The sequence below is a fragment of the Diabrotica undecimpunctata genome, chromosome 3 (assembly GCF_040954645.1).
Source record: "Diabrotica undecimpunctata isolate CICGRU chromosome 3, icDiaUnde3, whole genome shotgun sequence".
Classification (NCBI taxonomy): domain Eukaryota; kingdom Metazoa; phylum Arthropoda; class Insecta; order Coleoptera; family Chrysomelidae; genus Diabrotica; species Diabrotica undecimpunctata.
This window is the reverse complement of record NC_092805.1, coordinates 125,192,145-125,209,274: the sequence shown is the minus strand read 5'-3', so window position 1 is coordinate 125,209,274 and position 17,130 is coordinate 125,192,145. Positions and strand designations below refer to the sequence as shown.

At 34.5% G+C, this 17,130-nt stretch overlaps 1 protein-coding gene across 1 annotated transcript in view; it reads left to right on the top strand.

Moving 5' to 3' along the window:
- The window catches only part of LOC140437366 (glutamate receptor ionotropic, kainate 3-like), a 62,842-nt gene that overhangs the window by 21,896 nt on the left and 23,816 nt on the right, over positions 1-17,130 (top strand). Inside the window, exons 4-7 of the mRNA XM_072526855.1 lie at positions 2,374-2,572; positions 6,685-6,936; positions 13,761-13,985; positions 15,367-15,573. Of these exons, the coding sequence (XP_072382956.1) occupies positions 2,374-2,572; positions 6,685-6,936; positions 13,761-13,985; positions 15,367-15,573 (883 nt within the window). The remainder of the gene's footprint in view (positions 1-2,373; positions 2,573-6,684; positions 6,937-13,760; positions 13,986-15,366; positions 15,574-17,130) is intronic.

Here is a 17,130-nt window from a genome sequence, read left to right as displayed (position 1 = left end):
TTTGGGAGACAAATAAATTTTGAGGTCAACCATTTATTGGGTATGTCAGCCGACTGATAAATTTCATTAAAGAACCTTAAAGGGACACCCATGTACTTGTTTTCTATTATTTTAAGAATATCAATAAGCAATTGATCTGGTCCCAGGCTTTTTTCGTTTTTGTTTTTTAGTGCATACAATATTTCTTCCTTTTTAATGTCTATTTCTTCTTGTTTCTTTGTCCTTAAAAGATAGATAGGTTTCCTATATCCTCGTCCAAGAGCTCTTCCATACATTTTTTCCATCGTTTTAGCTTTTCGTTAGTCGTAATCATAGTATTTCCATTTTTATTTAAAAGAGTTGTATTGTGGTTTCTTCTATGCAGCCCTACTATTTCTTTAACCTTTTTATGTAAGTTGAATAGGTCTTATTTGTTCTGAAGATCTTCTATCTCTTTACATTTTTCCTTATAGTAAGTTGGTTTTGCCTCTCATATCATTTTACTGATTTCATTGTTAATGCTTTTGTAATTGTAACTGTCTTTGTTTTTGGCTTATCTTCTTTGGTCCAACTTGGCGAGTATTCCGTCGCTCATCCAGTTGTCTCTCTTTCTTATCGGTTCTTTTAATATCTCTTTGCATGGAATGAGGAGGTAGTTTTTTAATTTTTCCCATTGTTAGTTTATCTCGTAGGTGTTAGTATCTAATTTATCAAAGTTTCCTTATATTTTCTGTTGGAGTTTGTTTTTTATATAAGCTTCTTTTAGTTTTCTAACATCTAATTTTGAAGTTTTTTGGGGTTTTCTAATACGTTTAAGCTTAAGCGTTACATTAGCGATTAGTGGGTTATGGTCTGATGTGAAATCTGCTCCTGGATATGTTTTAACTGATTTGATGGTGCTACGATATCTCTCTTTAATTATTATATAATCGATTTGGTTTCTTACCTTGTTTTTCGGTTTCTCTGCTGGTGAGCGCCATGGATATAATCGTCTCATAAGTAATTTAAAGAACGTGTTTTTGAATATTAGACTTTGTTCGCGGTATAATTGTATTGGACGATCTCCTCTCTCGTTAAGTTCCCCTAGTCCTTGATCTCCCATTATTGTTCCAGCTCTTGCCTTGTCAACTTTTGCATTAAAATCCTCCATCGATAGCGTGATTTCACTGTTATTTGTCATTTTCAGTGCATCTTTAATTTGTTGGTAGAATATTTCTACTTCATCTTCTGTTGCATCCGTCGTTGGCGCATTAACTTGGATCAAATTTAGTTGTGTATGTGATGTCCTTATTTGTAGTAGCGTCACTCTTTTTGAGATTGGGACAAATCCCTCTATTGATTTGTTGACCTCTGTATCGACAATAATTGCTACTCCACGTTTATACTGGTTGTCAATGTTTCCCGAGTAGTATAAGGAACCGGTTTCTGTCGAAAGGTATCCTGAGTTAGGCCACCATGTTTCGTTTACACCTAATATATTTATATTCATTCTTCTCATTTCTTGAAGGATGTTATCATCCTGGTAAAATACCAGGATGATATATGCTTTTGACGTTCCAGGCACCTATTTTTGCTTTTGATAATTTTACTTTGTATTGTTCCGATGTTTGCAAGGGTTTCGCCGGTTAACGACCTGGGAGTCCTTGTCTGTTTCTCCCCTGCCGGATCTTGGGCTTCGATTCCCATGATCAGTTTCTTTTCTTCTTTTAGTACTCATTGCCATGATGATTGTACTAGATGCATCCAATTGGATCTTTAACCGTTGACCATTTACTTGATTGGTTCGCCTTTGGTAACAATTTCTTAGCACCAGGACATAAGAGTGCCCTTTCACTTACCAACTCATCCGCCCGAAGCCGTTAATTAGTAAGTGTGGGATTGCTTATACCGGCAATCGCTTGGTGGAATTTTCGCCATATCTGGCTACCCTTACTAAGTTTTGCCTGCAGACCAATGCAGTTGCCCGGGGTGTGGCACGTAGAGGCATAAGTGAGAGTTAGTTGTCTTATGAGGACCAGTAATCAAGAACCATCTTTCGTCTATGGTGCTCGATGTGGTTGTTGCGATAAAAGGTGCTACCTCTATAACACAACTCTACACCCCTATACACAACTCATCTCCTATACATCAGTATTATGAACTCACATTGACAATTTTTTCATCATTGAATACTTTAACCTCTTTAGTTTTTGGTCAAAGCCTGAACCATCGTCCACTATATCATTCATAGTGAAGTAAGTGGGAATTGGCCGTCTGGCTCTCTTGATTATCTGACTGACGTAGTCTTTATTTGTTGTTTACATTTTTTATGTAAATTTGGTTTAATTTCATATGTTTTGTACGTTGAATATATTCGTTAGTTATAATTTGTTAATAATTTATTTAATATTTTAGGTCAGTTCTTCGAAATGTCTTACGGTCAGGACAAAAGAATTTTGTGTTGGACTGCCCAATTCGGGATCTAAGAAATCTCTTAACCCAAATTCAGCAAGTTGGTTTATTAAGTTCAGGTTATCATTTCTTAATGACCAATTTAGATGCTCACACTGAAGATTTAACTTCCTTTATGTACAGTGATGCTATTATTACAGGGGTAAGATTTACTTATGTATTTTTTTAAAACTGCATGTTTTAAAACGTGACATTCAATATTTATAATAAGTACAAACAAAAAGTGGAAATTAAAAAATGTCTCGGTTTTGAAACAAAAGTTCAGATTATTGCCTTAATCTGTGACTTCTAAAATTTTCGTAACAAAACAGATGATGATGAATGAAATGACATGAGGAATCTAAATTTGCATTCCACAATATATAAATTCATCTGGACAAGAACCTTTCGCGAACTAATTCCAATTCCATATTGTTTCATTCAGGCAATCTGCGTCTCTGTTGCTCTATTCACTTGATCTTCCACTCCTGTTTCTAGCTTTCCGTAGCTACATTATGTGATGACTAGATATTTTAACTCCATCACTTGTTCTATTATTTGACCTTCCAGCTTCAATTTACATCTTAGTAAATTTGCTGTTTCCTCGACCTTTCGTCGTTAGAAGGGGGATTGAAAATAAATATATCTAAAACCCAGATGATGACAAATCTTGTAGTCAGCGAATATATGCGTAGGAACAAGATCCATAGACCAGGTGATGGCCTATAAATACCTAGGTCATGAGATTCGCATAGGAAAAGATAACCAAACAGTTGAGCTTCTCCGTCGTATAAGACTGACTTGGGCAGCCTTCGGCAAGCTGAACCATATTTTAAAATCGTCTGATATACCAATATGCCTTAAAAGAAAAACGTTTAATCAGTGTGTTTTGCCAGTGTTAACTTACGGTGCGGAAACCTTGACCATGACAAGGAGAACAGTTGAAAAGATCCGTGTGTGTCAAAGGGCGATGGAGCGTGCTATGTTGGGCGTTTCACTACGAGACAAGATCCCAAATCGCCAGCTACGACAAAGAACAGGAGTGGCTGATGCAGTAGAGAGAGTAGCAACACTGAAATGGAACTGGGCAGGTCACGTGGCTCGAATGACAGATAATAAATGGACAAAGCGGATACTGGAATGGAGACCAAGAGATGATGCCTACCGAAGCAGAGGTCGTCCACCAACACGTTGGACTGACGATCTAAAACGTTGTCATAGGAATTGGATGCAAGAGGCACAAGATCGAAATAGATGGAAAATTATGAGGGAGATCTATTCTCAGCAGTGGATAAGCGAAGATTGAATGATGATGAAATTTGCTGTTATAACCATGCATTCTGTCTTTCTGAGATACTTAACATGTTAAATTTTTTGGCGGTTATATTAAATTGGTGTAGTATTCTAATAATCCCAAGTATTTAAAAATTTGTTTACAATCATACAAAATATAGTCTATATATTTATAAAAAATAACCTTTCCAATGTTTCAAAACTTAAAATAAAATATTATATCAAAGGGGATGATTCACCTTCTACTGATATCGAAAATATTGAACCACTAAGAGCTCTGCTTTCGAGAATGTGCAAAAAGGTAGAAGGTTGTCACGTAAATATGTATAAAAATCTCGCTTTATCTAAAAGGTATCATTATCATCGTCATCCAGCCTTCATTTATCACGTCCACTGCTGGATATAGGCCTCCCTTAAACTCCTCCATTCTTTACGATTTTGTGCTCTTTGTTGCCAATTTTTCGTGATACGCCAGATGTCGTCAGCCCAACGTGTAGGTGGTTTTCCTCTACTACGTTTGTCTGCTCTTAGCCTTCAATGTGTAATTTTACTCGTCCATCGTGAGTCATATATTCTCGCTACATGGCCTGCCCAATTCCTTTTAAGTTCCGCTATGCGTTCCACAAAATCAGCAATACTCGTCCTTCCGCGCAGATCTTTGTTTCTTATTCGGTCCCGCAACGTCACTCCCAGTATATATCGTTCCATTCGTCTCTGTACCACTCTCAATTTCGAAGCCGTCTAAAAGTTATAACCCATTAGAAATAAAAAGTTTTAAAATACAAAGTCTGCACCAGTAGATGGATCTAGTTTTCACACTGAAAAATTATAATTAGTAGCCATAATTTTGATGTTTCGTACGTAACAAGTAATAAGTACAGTAAAACCTCGATATAACGGATCTCTATTTAACGGACTTCGGATATAACGGACAAAAAATCCGGTCAAATGTAGAAAAAAAAATAAGAACGGACTGTTAATATTATACATGCTTAACCCGTCCCGTACCACTGTATTTTACAAAAAATTTCAATAAAATTTTGCATAAGAGGACACATTTCTAGATATTTTCAAAAATTGGTTTTTCAAAGAATTTGTACCTTCAGTGAGAAAATTTCAAGAGAAGAAATTGGGAATAACGCCAGCAGACGTGAAATGTTTATTGCTTTTGGACAACGCTCCTGCTCACCCCTCTGAAAATATTCTACGTTCAGAAGATGGCAACTTTAGCTGTATGTTTTTGCCAACAAATACAACATCACTTATTCAACCTAAGCATCGCAAGTTTTTAGACGAAGTAATGGTTGTATTGCACGACGGAGATAATGCAGAATATCCAAGACAGCGTAGCTTGCAAAACTTTAGGTCTTACAATTTAAAATCAACAATTTTTAATATTTCTGCAGCATGGTGAAAGAGAGCAAACATTAAAAAATGGTTGGAAGAATTTGTTTGATGGCCAAGATGCATAGATTTAGAAGTGTTGGAAGTTACTGATTTCTGTAGGACAATACATAATAATGCAGGAGAACATGTAGCTGAGGAAGATGTTTTACAATGGCTAGAAGTAGACCAGAAGTAGAAAAATCAACATTTTGAAAACGAAATATATGGTCATTAGCAGAAACCCTCCAGAAAACCCGATAATATGCATAGGTGACGATCGCATAAAACGCGTGAAAACTTTTAAATACCTTGGCACCACAATCAATGACCAATCGGATCCACAACAAGAGATAAAAACCCGAATACAAATGGCAAGACAAGCTTTTGTAAAATTCAGACCGCTTCTATGTAATCAAAACCTACATTTCGAAATACGCTACAGAATGGTCAAGTGCTACATATGGTCCATCTTGCTTTATGGCATGGAAACGTGGACTTTGAAAAAAACATCTATCAACAAACTTGAAGCATTTGAAATGTGGTCATTAAGAAGAATGATGCGCATACCTTGGGTGCATAGAGTTCAAAACGATGACGTCCTTAAGAGAGCCGGCGTGGAAAGAGAACTCTTTAAATTAATTAAAAAACGCAAGATTGGTTACCTTGGGCACATATTGAGAGGAGCAAAATATGAAATACCTCAGTTTATCCTACAAGGGAAGATCGAAGGTAGGAGAGGAGCCGGCCGCAAACAATTATCCTGGTTAAGAAATATTAAAGAATGGACAGGAATACACAATACAGGCGAGCTGTGTCACGCCGCCAAGAACAGAATTCTAGTAATGAGATAGTCGCCTACGCACTTTGGTGTATGGCATGTGAAGAAGAAGAAGAAGTAGATCTAAAGAATGTGACTCTGGGCTAGAGAAGGTGACCCTGTATATAACATCATGACTGAAAGTGAAATAGCAGATGAAGTTATGAACAAATGACATGTTTATGACAAAACAACACTGCCAAAAATAAAATTATCAGAGGTAAGATCGCATCTCGACGCTCTAATAACATTAATTGATTATATTCTTTAGATAACGAAGTTCAACTGTACTCTACGCATTTTCGTAATTTTAGAGAGTTGATCATAAAAAAACAGCAAACATCGAAATTGCAAACAAAACTTGATTCATTTTTCAAAATATGATTACAGACAGCAAACGCGTTGATATCAACAGCAACGTCACTTCACGACGAATGTCCGAAGACAATTAAATAGAATTTTGTTTGTATTTTGTATTTCTTATATATATATATATATATATATATATATATATATATATATATATATATATATATATATATATATATATATCTGAATACAGTGTACATATATATTAACATAAAAGTGTTTTGATTTATTTTAAACATATTTTTATCTAACGGACTTTCGGCTTTAACGGACACCCCATTCCCCCAAGTAGTCCGTTATATCGAGGTTTTACTGTAGTTCATTTTGGAAAAAATATAAATCGGAATTTCAGTAAAAATAATTTGCTAGCTACATTTTAAGGAAACAAGTATATTATAATTTAATTTTAGGTTCATCTCACCAAACCAAATGATGAAATGTCTGCAAGAGCTTCAATGGAATTATGTCATCTATACAACGTTACTTTTAAACTCGAATGTGGAACACCGGAATTAGATATAGAAACTGCTTTGATCCTAGATTCAGTTAGCGTCTTTTTGAAGACTCTAAAAGCTTTAGAGGTGACACAAGGTCAATATCTGTCATGTGATAACACAGATGGTTGGATATACGGTTTAAATATAATTAACACACTTCAAATGGTACGTATAAAAATTAGATATAAATAAGAGGTTCAATGGAAAAACGATGAGGTTTTATTTTTTAAAAACTTAAGAAAATCGAAATTGAGTGCTTGTTAAATTACTGGTGAAATTGTTTTCATTTTGATGTTAAAACGAATACGTTCAATGGCATTGAGTGTTCTTTCTAAGTAATTTGCCAATATGGAATGTGAAAAACAAAACTAAAATATATTCATCAAGATTTTCACATTAATAAGTATCAAAATATCTACTACATTGTTATTAATAAGTCAAACTTTCGACGCATATACTTATAGTAAAAATTTCCCAAGTCACTCATCATCTTCCTTATAATCAAACCAAACATCATCGTAACTTTCCAGGAAAACTGTATTAGTTACTAAATTATGATGAAACCTCTTGACATTTTCGTTGATTATAAATTTAGTATTAGGTGTTGCAGGTCACTATTCTTTGATAAATGAATAGGAATGCGAAAATCATAGAAGTAACGAAGCTTCTTGTTTTGTAGAGGGTTCTGTTTTTTGATTTGCCTCATTTGCATCTTTCATATGTGAGGCTGTTTCGGTGAAGATCGTTCTGAGTCTATTCCAATGTTAATCTCTTTCATCTTTTAAACTCATAGAAGTCAATGACCGGTGTAAATATTGAACTCTTCTAGCCATGATTCCGTGAACGGCTGTAAATGCCTTGTAACAGACAGGAACGTCTTGGGAGTCTCTTTAATTTTAATCTTGATTATAAACGAGTATATCGCATTATAAACACTCGCATCAAAGGTGAGGTCCTGCGTTTTTACGAGAAACACAGTGATAAGCGTACTTGGATAGCTGTCCTAAACATCCTTTGTACGCATATTAAACTCAGCGATTAGACATCTTCTTTCGGTTTCAGCAATAACATCAAAGCATTTCAAACGATAGCGTACACAGTTGCCACATGTTTCATGAGATATCAGTCGGATTCTCTTTATATCATCCTTTATCGGTCCGTGTATTGTTATTTTTTTGTTGTTTAATTTTTTTTCCGATCACACCTTTTATGACATCTTCTTTACCCACTTTAATTGTTCAACACTGCCACAATGATGATTTAAAGTGATTATGGTTGAAAAATCGGTAAGATAGTTTCGAAACAAATTCAGATTTCTGCTTTAATCTGAACCTTCTATAAATGCAAGGTATAACAGACGTTGATAAAGATGTTAATAGAGACATGGGGAATCTAAAATTTGCATTCCACGACATGTCTATCAACGAATTGAGAAATTGCCGTTTGAAACCTACACCATTTGAAGTGATTGATTGTAGTAAAAATTTTAATTTTCAATATTGGACTACATTTTTATCGCCGACATATGAAACGAAGTGCCCTTTCCCAATTCGGCCAATCAGAATGCTTAAATTTTGTAGCAAGGATAATCGGTTAATTTTCAATCGGATAATCCAGGTTGTTTTATCAACAATTAACAGTTGTCGAACAATCCGTAGAGGGCGATGACGAATTTGTCGACAATCCGCCAATAGACGTCTAATATGGGAGAAAAGTGGCTCGTATATGTCTGTATTAAATTTTTTTCTACCTCATTTATTTTCATTAAAAGCTTATTTTTGCTGTTTTTTAATAAAAAATATATTATTTACCCAAACTATTATTTGTGATTATTTGTATTTAAATTTGACTTTATAATTAGTCTATAAATCTTAATTTTCAATTTTCTCGAAATCAATCCAAATGGCCTATTGCCGTTCTTCCCCTGGACCCTTCATTTGATTAAATTTTTATCAGGTATTGTAATATTGTTTGACATGTCCAATAAAAGTGGTTAAAAAGAAATTGCCTTTTTTTGAAAGTAGTTTTTAGTAGAATCTCATTGCTTGTCCTCTGCAATGGTTTTGTATCTCGATACTTCATGTCTTTTTCTTTACTTTTCCTTTTTGTAGGTAAACCTGTTTCTTCTTCAATATTAGTCTCCTAAATTGCTTAAATTATTGCACCAACTTTTTATTGGTCTGCCAATACTTCTTCCTCCATTTGGTGACTTTTCTCGTGCTATTCATACTATCTTATCCTTTGCCATTCTACTAATTTGTTCATTTTACTCCTGTTTTCCTTTTGTTACCCATCCAAAATTATGTCTTCTATATTGCATGCTCTTCTTATGTTTTCGCTTCTCTCTATCCAACAGACTTCTCCCTGATATTCGTCGAAGTATCTTCATCTCTGTATCTCATGCCTCTTTCTAGTAGGCGTCTCGTCTATGTTAATATAGGTCTAATTGCTGCTTTACATATTCTTGTTTTTGTATCTTGTCTTTTTTGTTTGTTCTTCCAGTTGTGACATTAAGAGATCCCGCCGCTTTACTTGCTTTTAAGCTTTTTTGTCGTACTTCTTCAACACCTGTGTAACTAGTTATATCTATTCCCAGATATTTGAACCTTCTTTCCTGCTTTATTATTTTCCCATCAATTTAGATTTTGCATCGTAGTTGGTATTTACATGTCATACATTTGGTTTTTGCTGCTGATATTATCATGTTGTATTTCTTGGCTGTTATATTGAAGATGTGCGTTAATCTTTAGAGATCGTCTTCCGTTTCGGCGTCGTCTGCATAACATAATATTTGGATTTTATTGTTTTCCATTCTGTAACCGTGACCTTTACATACTGCTTGTATTATTTCGTCCATTATTATATTAAAGAGAAGTGGACTTAACGAGTCACCCTGTCTGACTCCGCTGTACTGGTATATACTGTGGTTAAATGTAGATGTTTTCGATGGTTTGTATAATATTTATTAGTATGTTTCTTTTATAAAGTAAATGTAAGACGTCTTCGACTTGGATTTGATCTAAAGCCTTTAATAGTCTTTAAAACATAAATATACTAATTTATTGTACTTGATGGCCCTTTCTGTGATTTGTCGTAGTACAAATACAATGTCTACGCAGGATCTTTCGGATCTGAATCCTTGTTGTTCACCTGATAAAGTTGTTAGTTTATTGATGAGTTCAGTAGATTTATACCTCTATAATTGTTGGGGTCTTTTTTATCTCCTTTCTTGAACATTGGTATCATTATGCTGTTTCTCCATGCGTCTGGCATCTCGCAGTCCAATATTGGTTTTTGTATGAGTTTTGTTATCTCTCAGGTTATACTTTCTCCTCCATGGTCAAGAAACTCGTTGGTTATTCCATCTGGTCCTGGTGACTTTCTATTTTTGAGTGAATTTATGGCTATCTCTACTTTCTGAAAACTGATTTCTATTTCGTGTCTTAATTCAGGTACATTATTGTATTGATTATTATTTTCGTTTCCTTTAAACAGTTCCGTCATGTATCTTTCCCATTCGTTTGCTGGTATGTTATTGCATTCCTTCAATTCTGCAATTTCTTTCCGTAGGTTTCTTATAAATCTTTATATTTGTTTTTGTGTACCTTAGAAGTCGCTGTCTATCCTATTTGTAAACTATTCCCAGTGTTTATTTTTTGTTCTTCTTACCAATTTCTTTCTTTCATTTCGTAATCTTCTATAGATGTCTCGGGATTCTAGTGTATTTGATATTTTGTACTTCGCGTAGGCCTCTCGTTTCTATTTATATTTCTCTTTTATTTCTTTTCTGAGCCATGGCATATTGTTGTTGTTTCTGTTGCTGCTTCTTCAATGTTGTTTTTAATTTTCTCCAAGCTCGCGTTTATATCTTCGATGTCGTCTATTTGTTTCAGCTGTATTTTCTGTGCTAGCCTCCTTTGGTACATTTGTCTTGTAGAGCCGTTCCACAGTGATTCTACATTAATTTTTACATTTAAAATTTACTTCTTTTTATGAAATCATATTTAGGAAACAAAGAACAATTCCGAAACTATAGAGGCATATCGCTTATTAGCACATCATATAAAATGTTATTAATTATCTTGCTAAAGAGACTCACACCATATTCGGAAGATATTGTAGGCGACTAGAAATGCGGCTTTCGTGCTGAAAGGTCAACTATAGATCAGATATTTATTCCAATAAATATTAGGAATTCAACCGCGATGTGCACCAAATTTTCATAGATTTCCAGCAAGCATATGATTCCATATGAACCTAAGATTAAATATAATTAAATATATATCTGTCATAATGGCAAAGTGGCCTTAATGTAGTTCTACTTCATGTTCCGTTCCTATCGGTGATTACAAATCATTCCCGCAATTTTACGTCTTCCTACAATTCTGCTTTTGAGTGCATTATATTCATTATATATATATATATATATATATATATATATATATATATATATATATATATATATATATATATATATATATATATATATATATATAAGCGGGGATCCTACAGCTTCTGCCGCTTTCCGCATTTCGATCGCCATCTTTTTCTATCTCTCCAGGTGTCTTCATCAATTGCTCTATCTTTCATGGTTTCCATAACACCTTGTATCCAAGACTTGGCTGGTCTTCCTCGTTTCCTTCTATTACTTGGATTGTATTCCATAGCTCTTTTTGGCCATCTGTTGTCGTCCATCCTCTGTACGTGTCCATACCATATTAACTGTCTAGTTTCTATTCTTTCAGAAGTTGTATGTACTCTATCTGTTTTTCTTCTAATTTCAGAATTAGGTATACGTTCTACTCTTGATATACGGCAAGCTCTTCTTAGGTAGTCCATTTCAACCGTGTCAACTTTTTTCTTTCCTTTTACTGTCATTTGCCAACATTCTGCTCCATATGTAAGAATGGGCTCTACAATTACTTTGTAGATAGTCATTTTAGTTCTCATAGTAGCTTTGTTGGACCAAAGTATCGAATTCAGAATTTGAACACTCTTCCTGCCTTGTTGCACTCTATAGTCTATATCTCGTTCCGTTGTTCCTTTACTGCAGATAATACTTCCCAAATATTTATATTCGTAGCACCTGTTCATTTGTCTAATTTCCAAATCCGGGTCTTCGTCTTCATTGCCTATTCGCATATATTCTGTTTTAGACATATTCATACTCATCCCCCATTTTTCGTATTCATCTTTGAGCTTTCTAAGCATATAATCTGCATCTTCTTCACAGCTTGCAATTAGTACTTGATCATCTGCAAAGAACAGCGTTGTCAGATAATGGTTGTTAAGCTTCAACCCCATTCCCGCACATTTTTGTCTCCACTGGTGCAGTGCTTCTTGGATATATATTTTGAATAGGGTAGGGGAAAGACAACATCCTTGTCTCAAGCCTTTCGTTACTGTAAATACCCTTGAGAAAGTATTTCCTGTTTTTACAGTGCTTTGAGGACATTTATAGATGTTCAGTATTGCTTTTAGATATGTTTTACTAAGGTCCGTTTTCGTCAAGACACTAAATAAGAGTTTTAAAGGAACTGTATCATAAGCCTTCTCCAGATCTATAAATACCAGATGCGTAGGGAGGTTTCGAGCTGTTCGTTTTTCAATTACTTGTTGAAGGGTAAATGTGTTGTCCACGCACGATCTTCCTGCTCTGAAGCCGCTTTGTTCTTCAATTTCTTTATACTCCTCTTCTATTCTTCTTTTCAATATACGACCATATAACCTTCCCAGCGAGCTAGTTACGCTAATGCCTCTATAATTTCCGCATTCTTTTCTGTCTCCCTTTTTATAAATGGGGCTAATGTGGGCCAAATTCCAATCGTCTGGAATCGTTTGGCCTTCAATTAAGCATTTATTAAAAATATTCAATATGCTTTCCAAAAGAGCATCCGGTCCATGTTTCACCAACTCGATGGGAATGTCTCCAGGCCCAGGTGCTTTTCCATTTTTCATTTGTTTCAATTCTTTTTTCAGTTCTTTGTTTATCTTATGCACCTCTGAGTTTTCTGTCATTGAGATATGGTCGGGTCTTTCCATAAATTCGTGCCTACTTTCTGTTAATAGCGTTTCGTAATATTTTTCCCACTTTTTATTTTGAATCAGGTTTATATTTCCCTCATCTTTTCTTTCTTTTCTAATACTTTTTATGAATTTCCAAGCTTGTGTCACTTTGGTTCCTCCTAAGCATCGGTCCATCTCTTCGCACTTCTCTTCCCACATTTCGTTTTTTCTTTTAGTGACTTCCTTCTTTGCTTCCCTGTTGAGTCTGCTGTAAATTCTGCGGTCTTCTGAGTCTTTCGTGGATAGCCATGTTTGATAAGCTTTTTTTTTGTCTTTAATTAATTTTCCTACTTCTTCGTTCCACCACTCAGGATTTTTTCTTTTGTCAGCTTCTTCGTACCCCAATTCCTCTTTGGCCGCCTGATGAATGCAATTTTTTATATCTTGATATTCTTTTTCGGCTGTTTCTCTTCGAGTTAAGTGAGTTAGTTTTGAGGCTAGTCTAAGTTTGTAGAGGAATTGTACTGATTCTTGTTTGAGGCTATCAATATTATATCTTATCTTTGTGGAAGCTGCTACCTTCTCCTGTTCAATTTTGTTCTTGTTTACTTTCCTGTAGTGTATGGTTATTTTTGCGACCACCATATAGTGGTCAGATCCGCATTCGGCACCACGATACACCCTTACGTCATTTGTTTGGAGCCTTTTGTTTTCTGGTTGGATGAGATAGTCGATTATAGATTTTATCTTTTTCTTTGGTTGTTCCCAGGTAAATTTATGTATATCTTTGTGTTGATAAAATCCATTCATTATTTTAAGCTGTAATGTTTCACAAAGATCAATGAGTCGCTCTCCGTTGTTGTTTATTTTGTCTTCACCATATCTTCCTACCACATTATATTCATTAACAGTTCGTATTTTCACCTTTGGTTATATTTTAAGCTTATTACTACAGCTTAAGTGTTAATTTTATTTTTTTTTAGGGATCCTATGAAGGAATTACAGGAATAATCGAATTTGGATCAGACCGATTTAGAAACGCATTCCAATTAACCATATACCAAATAAGGGGAGCAAAGTTAGAAAGAGGAAGTTGGAACACGACTGTTGGTCTAAGTGAAAATGTCGTATTAGAATTTGAAGACGATAAAGAGGAACCTGAAGGACTAGAGCTTGAGGATAGAAACGTGAATGTTTTGATTACACTGGTTAGTATAATTTAAGTAATTTCTGTTAGTTAAAACTAGGGTTCAAGATAATAAGTTTATTGTTAGTAAAACAAATATCCCCTTTGTTTTTAATTAGTTTCATTATCTTTACATAATTGTTGAAAGAACATCTCTGATAATTATGGTTAATATCATTTACACTTGTTATCGTTTATTTGCCTATTTTCTTTTAGCTTTATTTCAATATTATATATTCATATATATACATATATATATATATATATATATATATATATATATATATATATATATATATTATATATATATATATATATATTATATATATATATATATACATATATATATATATATATATATATATATATATATATATATATATATATATATAAAAGACTTTAAAATCCCTCCAAACTGAGTATGCGACCCATATTATCATCAATAAATGCGCAGAACGCAAATATAGCTCAATTTCTAGCAAACATTCTTTCACAATTATAAAATTTTAATAATGACTTCAACATAAGTTATTCTTTCCAGTTCAGTGAATTTATTAATAATTATTAACTACCCAGAGGCTTTGTTTTAGTAAGCTTTGACGTAGTATCCTTGTTCACAAATCTTCCACTTTCCAGTGTATCAACTGCTCTCCGCAACCATTGGAATCAAATGTAACCTCACAGTCCGGTATCTTGGGAAACTTTCTCCGGCTTATTAAAATTGACTTTTGACACCAAGTATTTAATTTTCAATGACAAATATTATCGTCAAAGTTGTAGAACACCCATGGGATCCATGATTTCTTCTATTCTAGTCAACTTTGTACTAGACGATCTTATTAATGAGAGTATCAAGAAGTTAGATTTCCAGGTTCCCTTTGTAAAACGATATGTCGACGATCTGATTTTAGCAACTCTACCGGAGAAGACGGTAGGCACCCTATCAGTTTTTAACTGTTTTGATCCTTCCCTACAATTTACGTGTGAATTTGAGGTTAATAACAGTATCCCGTTTTAAGAAATGCGAATTATTCGCACACCTGATAACAGATTAGTCACTACCTGGTACAGAAAAAAAATAGCTAGCAACCGTTTCTTAAATTACCATTCGACACACCCAATCAGATATAAACTTAACCCGGTACAAGCCCTCAGCTTTAGAGTACTCACGTTGACACACCCGCTTTACAAAGAAGAATCTCAATCTACTGAAGTCCATTCTCATAGATAACTTCCTATCCCTATTCTTCTTCTTCCCTTTTTTTTTATTTAATATTCTAAATTGGTACATTCTCGATTGAATATAATATATATCAGGTTCTAAATTCACATATAGACATTAAACCTTTAAATACTATACTTAATATATACATTTTTATTAAAAACTTCTATTTCTATTTTAGACTAAACCTTATGCACAATTAAAAGAATCTCCTCATCGTTTGTCAGGCAATGACAGATACGAAGGATATGCAATAGATCTTATTGAAGAAATCGCAAAAATATTAGGATTCCAATATACGTTCATGGTTAGAAATGACAACATGCATGGTCATTTCGACAGCTTATCTGGAAAATGGACAGGAATGATTGCAGACGTTATAGACGGGGTAAAAAATTTAATTTAGATATTTATACATTACAGGGTGTATTTATAGAGTCTTGATTGATACAGGATTGATTTCAGTATATTCATTTGCCCGTCGTGCTTAATTCTATCGAACTTCTTTTGATAATCAGCAAGCAAACATCACAATTTAGGTCTACAAATGTTTGAAAGAGAACTTGGACTGCGAACAGAGCCTCATGGACGTCTTTGAAGTGAAGGCATACTTATTTGAGTATTCCTATCTTTTGAATAATTCGATATCTTTACAATGCCTTTTTCACGATTTTATTTTTGCCCTTCTTAGTTCGTTATTATATTCAGTCAGAGTTTTGCGATATTCGCCTAATTCGCTTCATCTTTTGGACATCAAATTTTTATCAGATTTCTGTACTTTGATTTGGAAGGTTCCTTTTTCACCAGCGTAACCTACTGATGCAATTTCCTAATATTTCTGGAGACCATTATCTTTAAACGTTAACACGACAACCTCTTGAAATTCTTCAGCAATAATAATATCTAAGACCAGTACACTCCTTATTTTCAGTTTAATCTTGCCTAAACAGTAATCCTAGTCGCCTCGATATGCGTTGAAGTCGTTTTAAAATTGTACGATGAATCTCCTTGACAGCTCTTTCTGTTCCTTTTGTAGCACTACAATCTGGGATAGGTCTTGGCTAACTGCTCAATTTGCTTTCATCTCATACGGTCGTCCATGATTTTTGGGTCAGTCGGTAGCCCCATTGTCCCTAAATCTGACCGTATGTTATCTTCCCATCGCATTCGTAGGCATCCGAAGAACCTTCTCACTGTCGGAACCTCCTTCTAGATTAGCTAGAAAAGGCGGTTATTAGGGAGCCTATGAACATGACCATCTTTGACGTTTGTATTTTATTTCATGAACGACGTCGCTAGTTGTTTTACGTCGGCATTTGTTCACGTTGGGTCTTGGTTAGTATTTAGGTCCTAATAGAGTACAAAACATCCTTCTAAGAATTTTTCTCTCAAAACATCTGACTTTTATTTCCATTGCATTTGTCATCGTCCACGTCTCACACGCATACATGAGCAAAGGACTAATTTTTTTTTATATATTAAGATTTTGAGAAGTCATAAATCTGTTTGGTATTTCAAAAGATTCTAAGAGTTGGTTACCTATGTCTATTAACTTGTTGGTTACTTCTGAATTTAAAGCCATTTATACATATTTAAATAAGCTGAATTAGTTTTTTTGAGATCGAACAATTTGTCATTGCCTTCCACATCTAATCCCTTTAAATGCTTAATAGGGTTATTACCTGTTATCTTAAAACTCATGCGTCGATGATCCCAGAAAAATACCTGATCTGACGAATGCCAGTTTTGAGTATCTTCTTTTGTTTTTGGGAAGTGATAATCTTCCCGAGACATCTGGTAAGGTGTCTTAGGTGTGTTGGATTTAGCTGATTACACCTAACTGTAACCAGCTGCTCACGAACTAAACTCACTCCCTTGCTCGCCTTGAACATGGTGTATATATTTGTACCAACTCACTACATCAGGGATAAAGGCACTTGTCCAG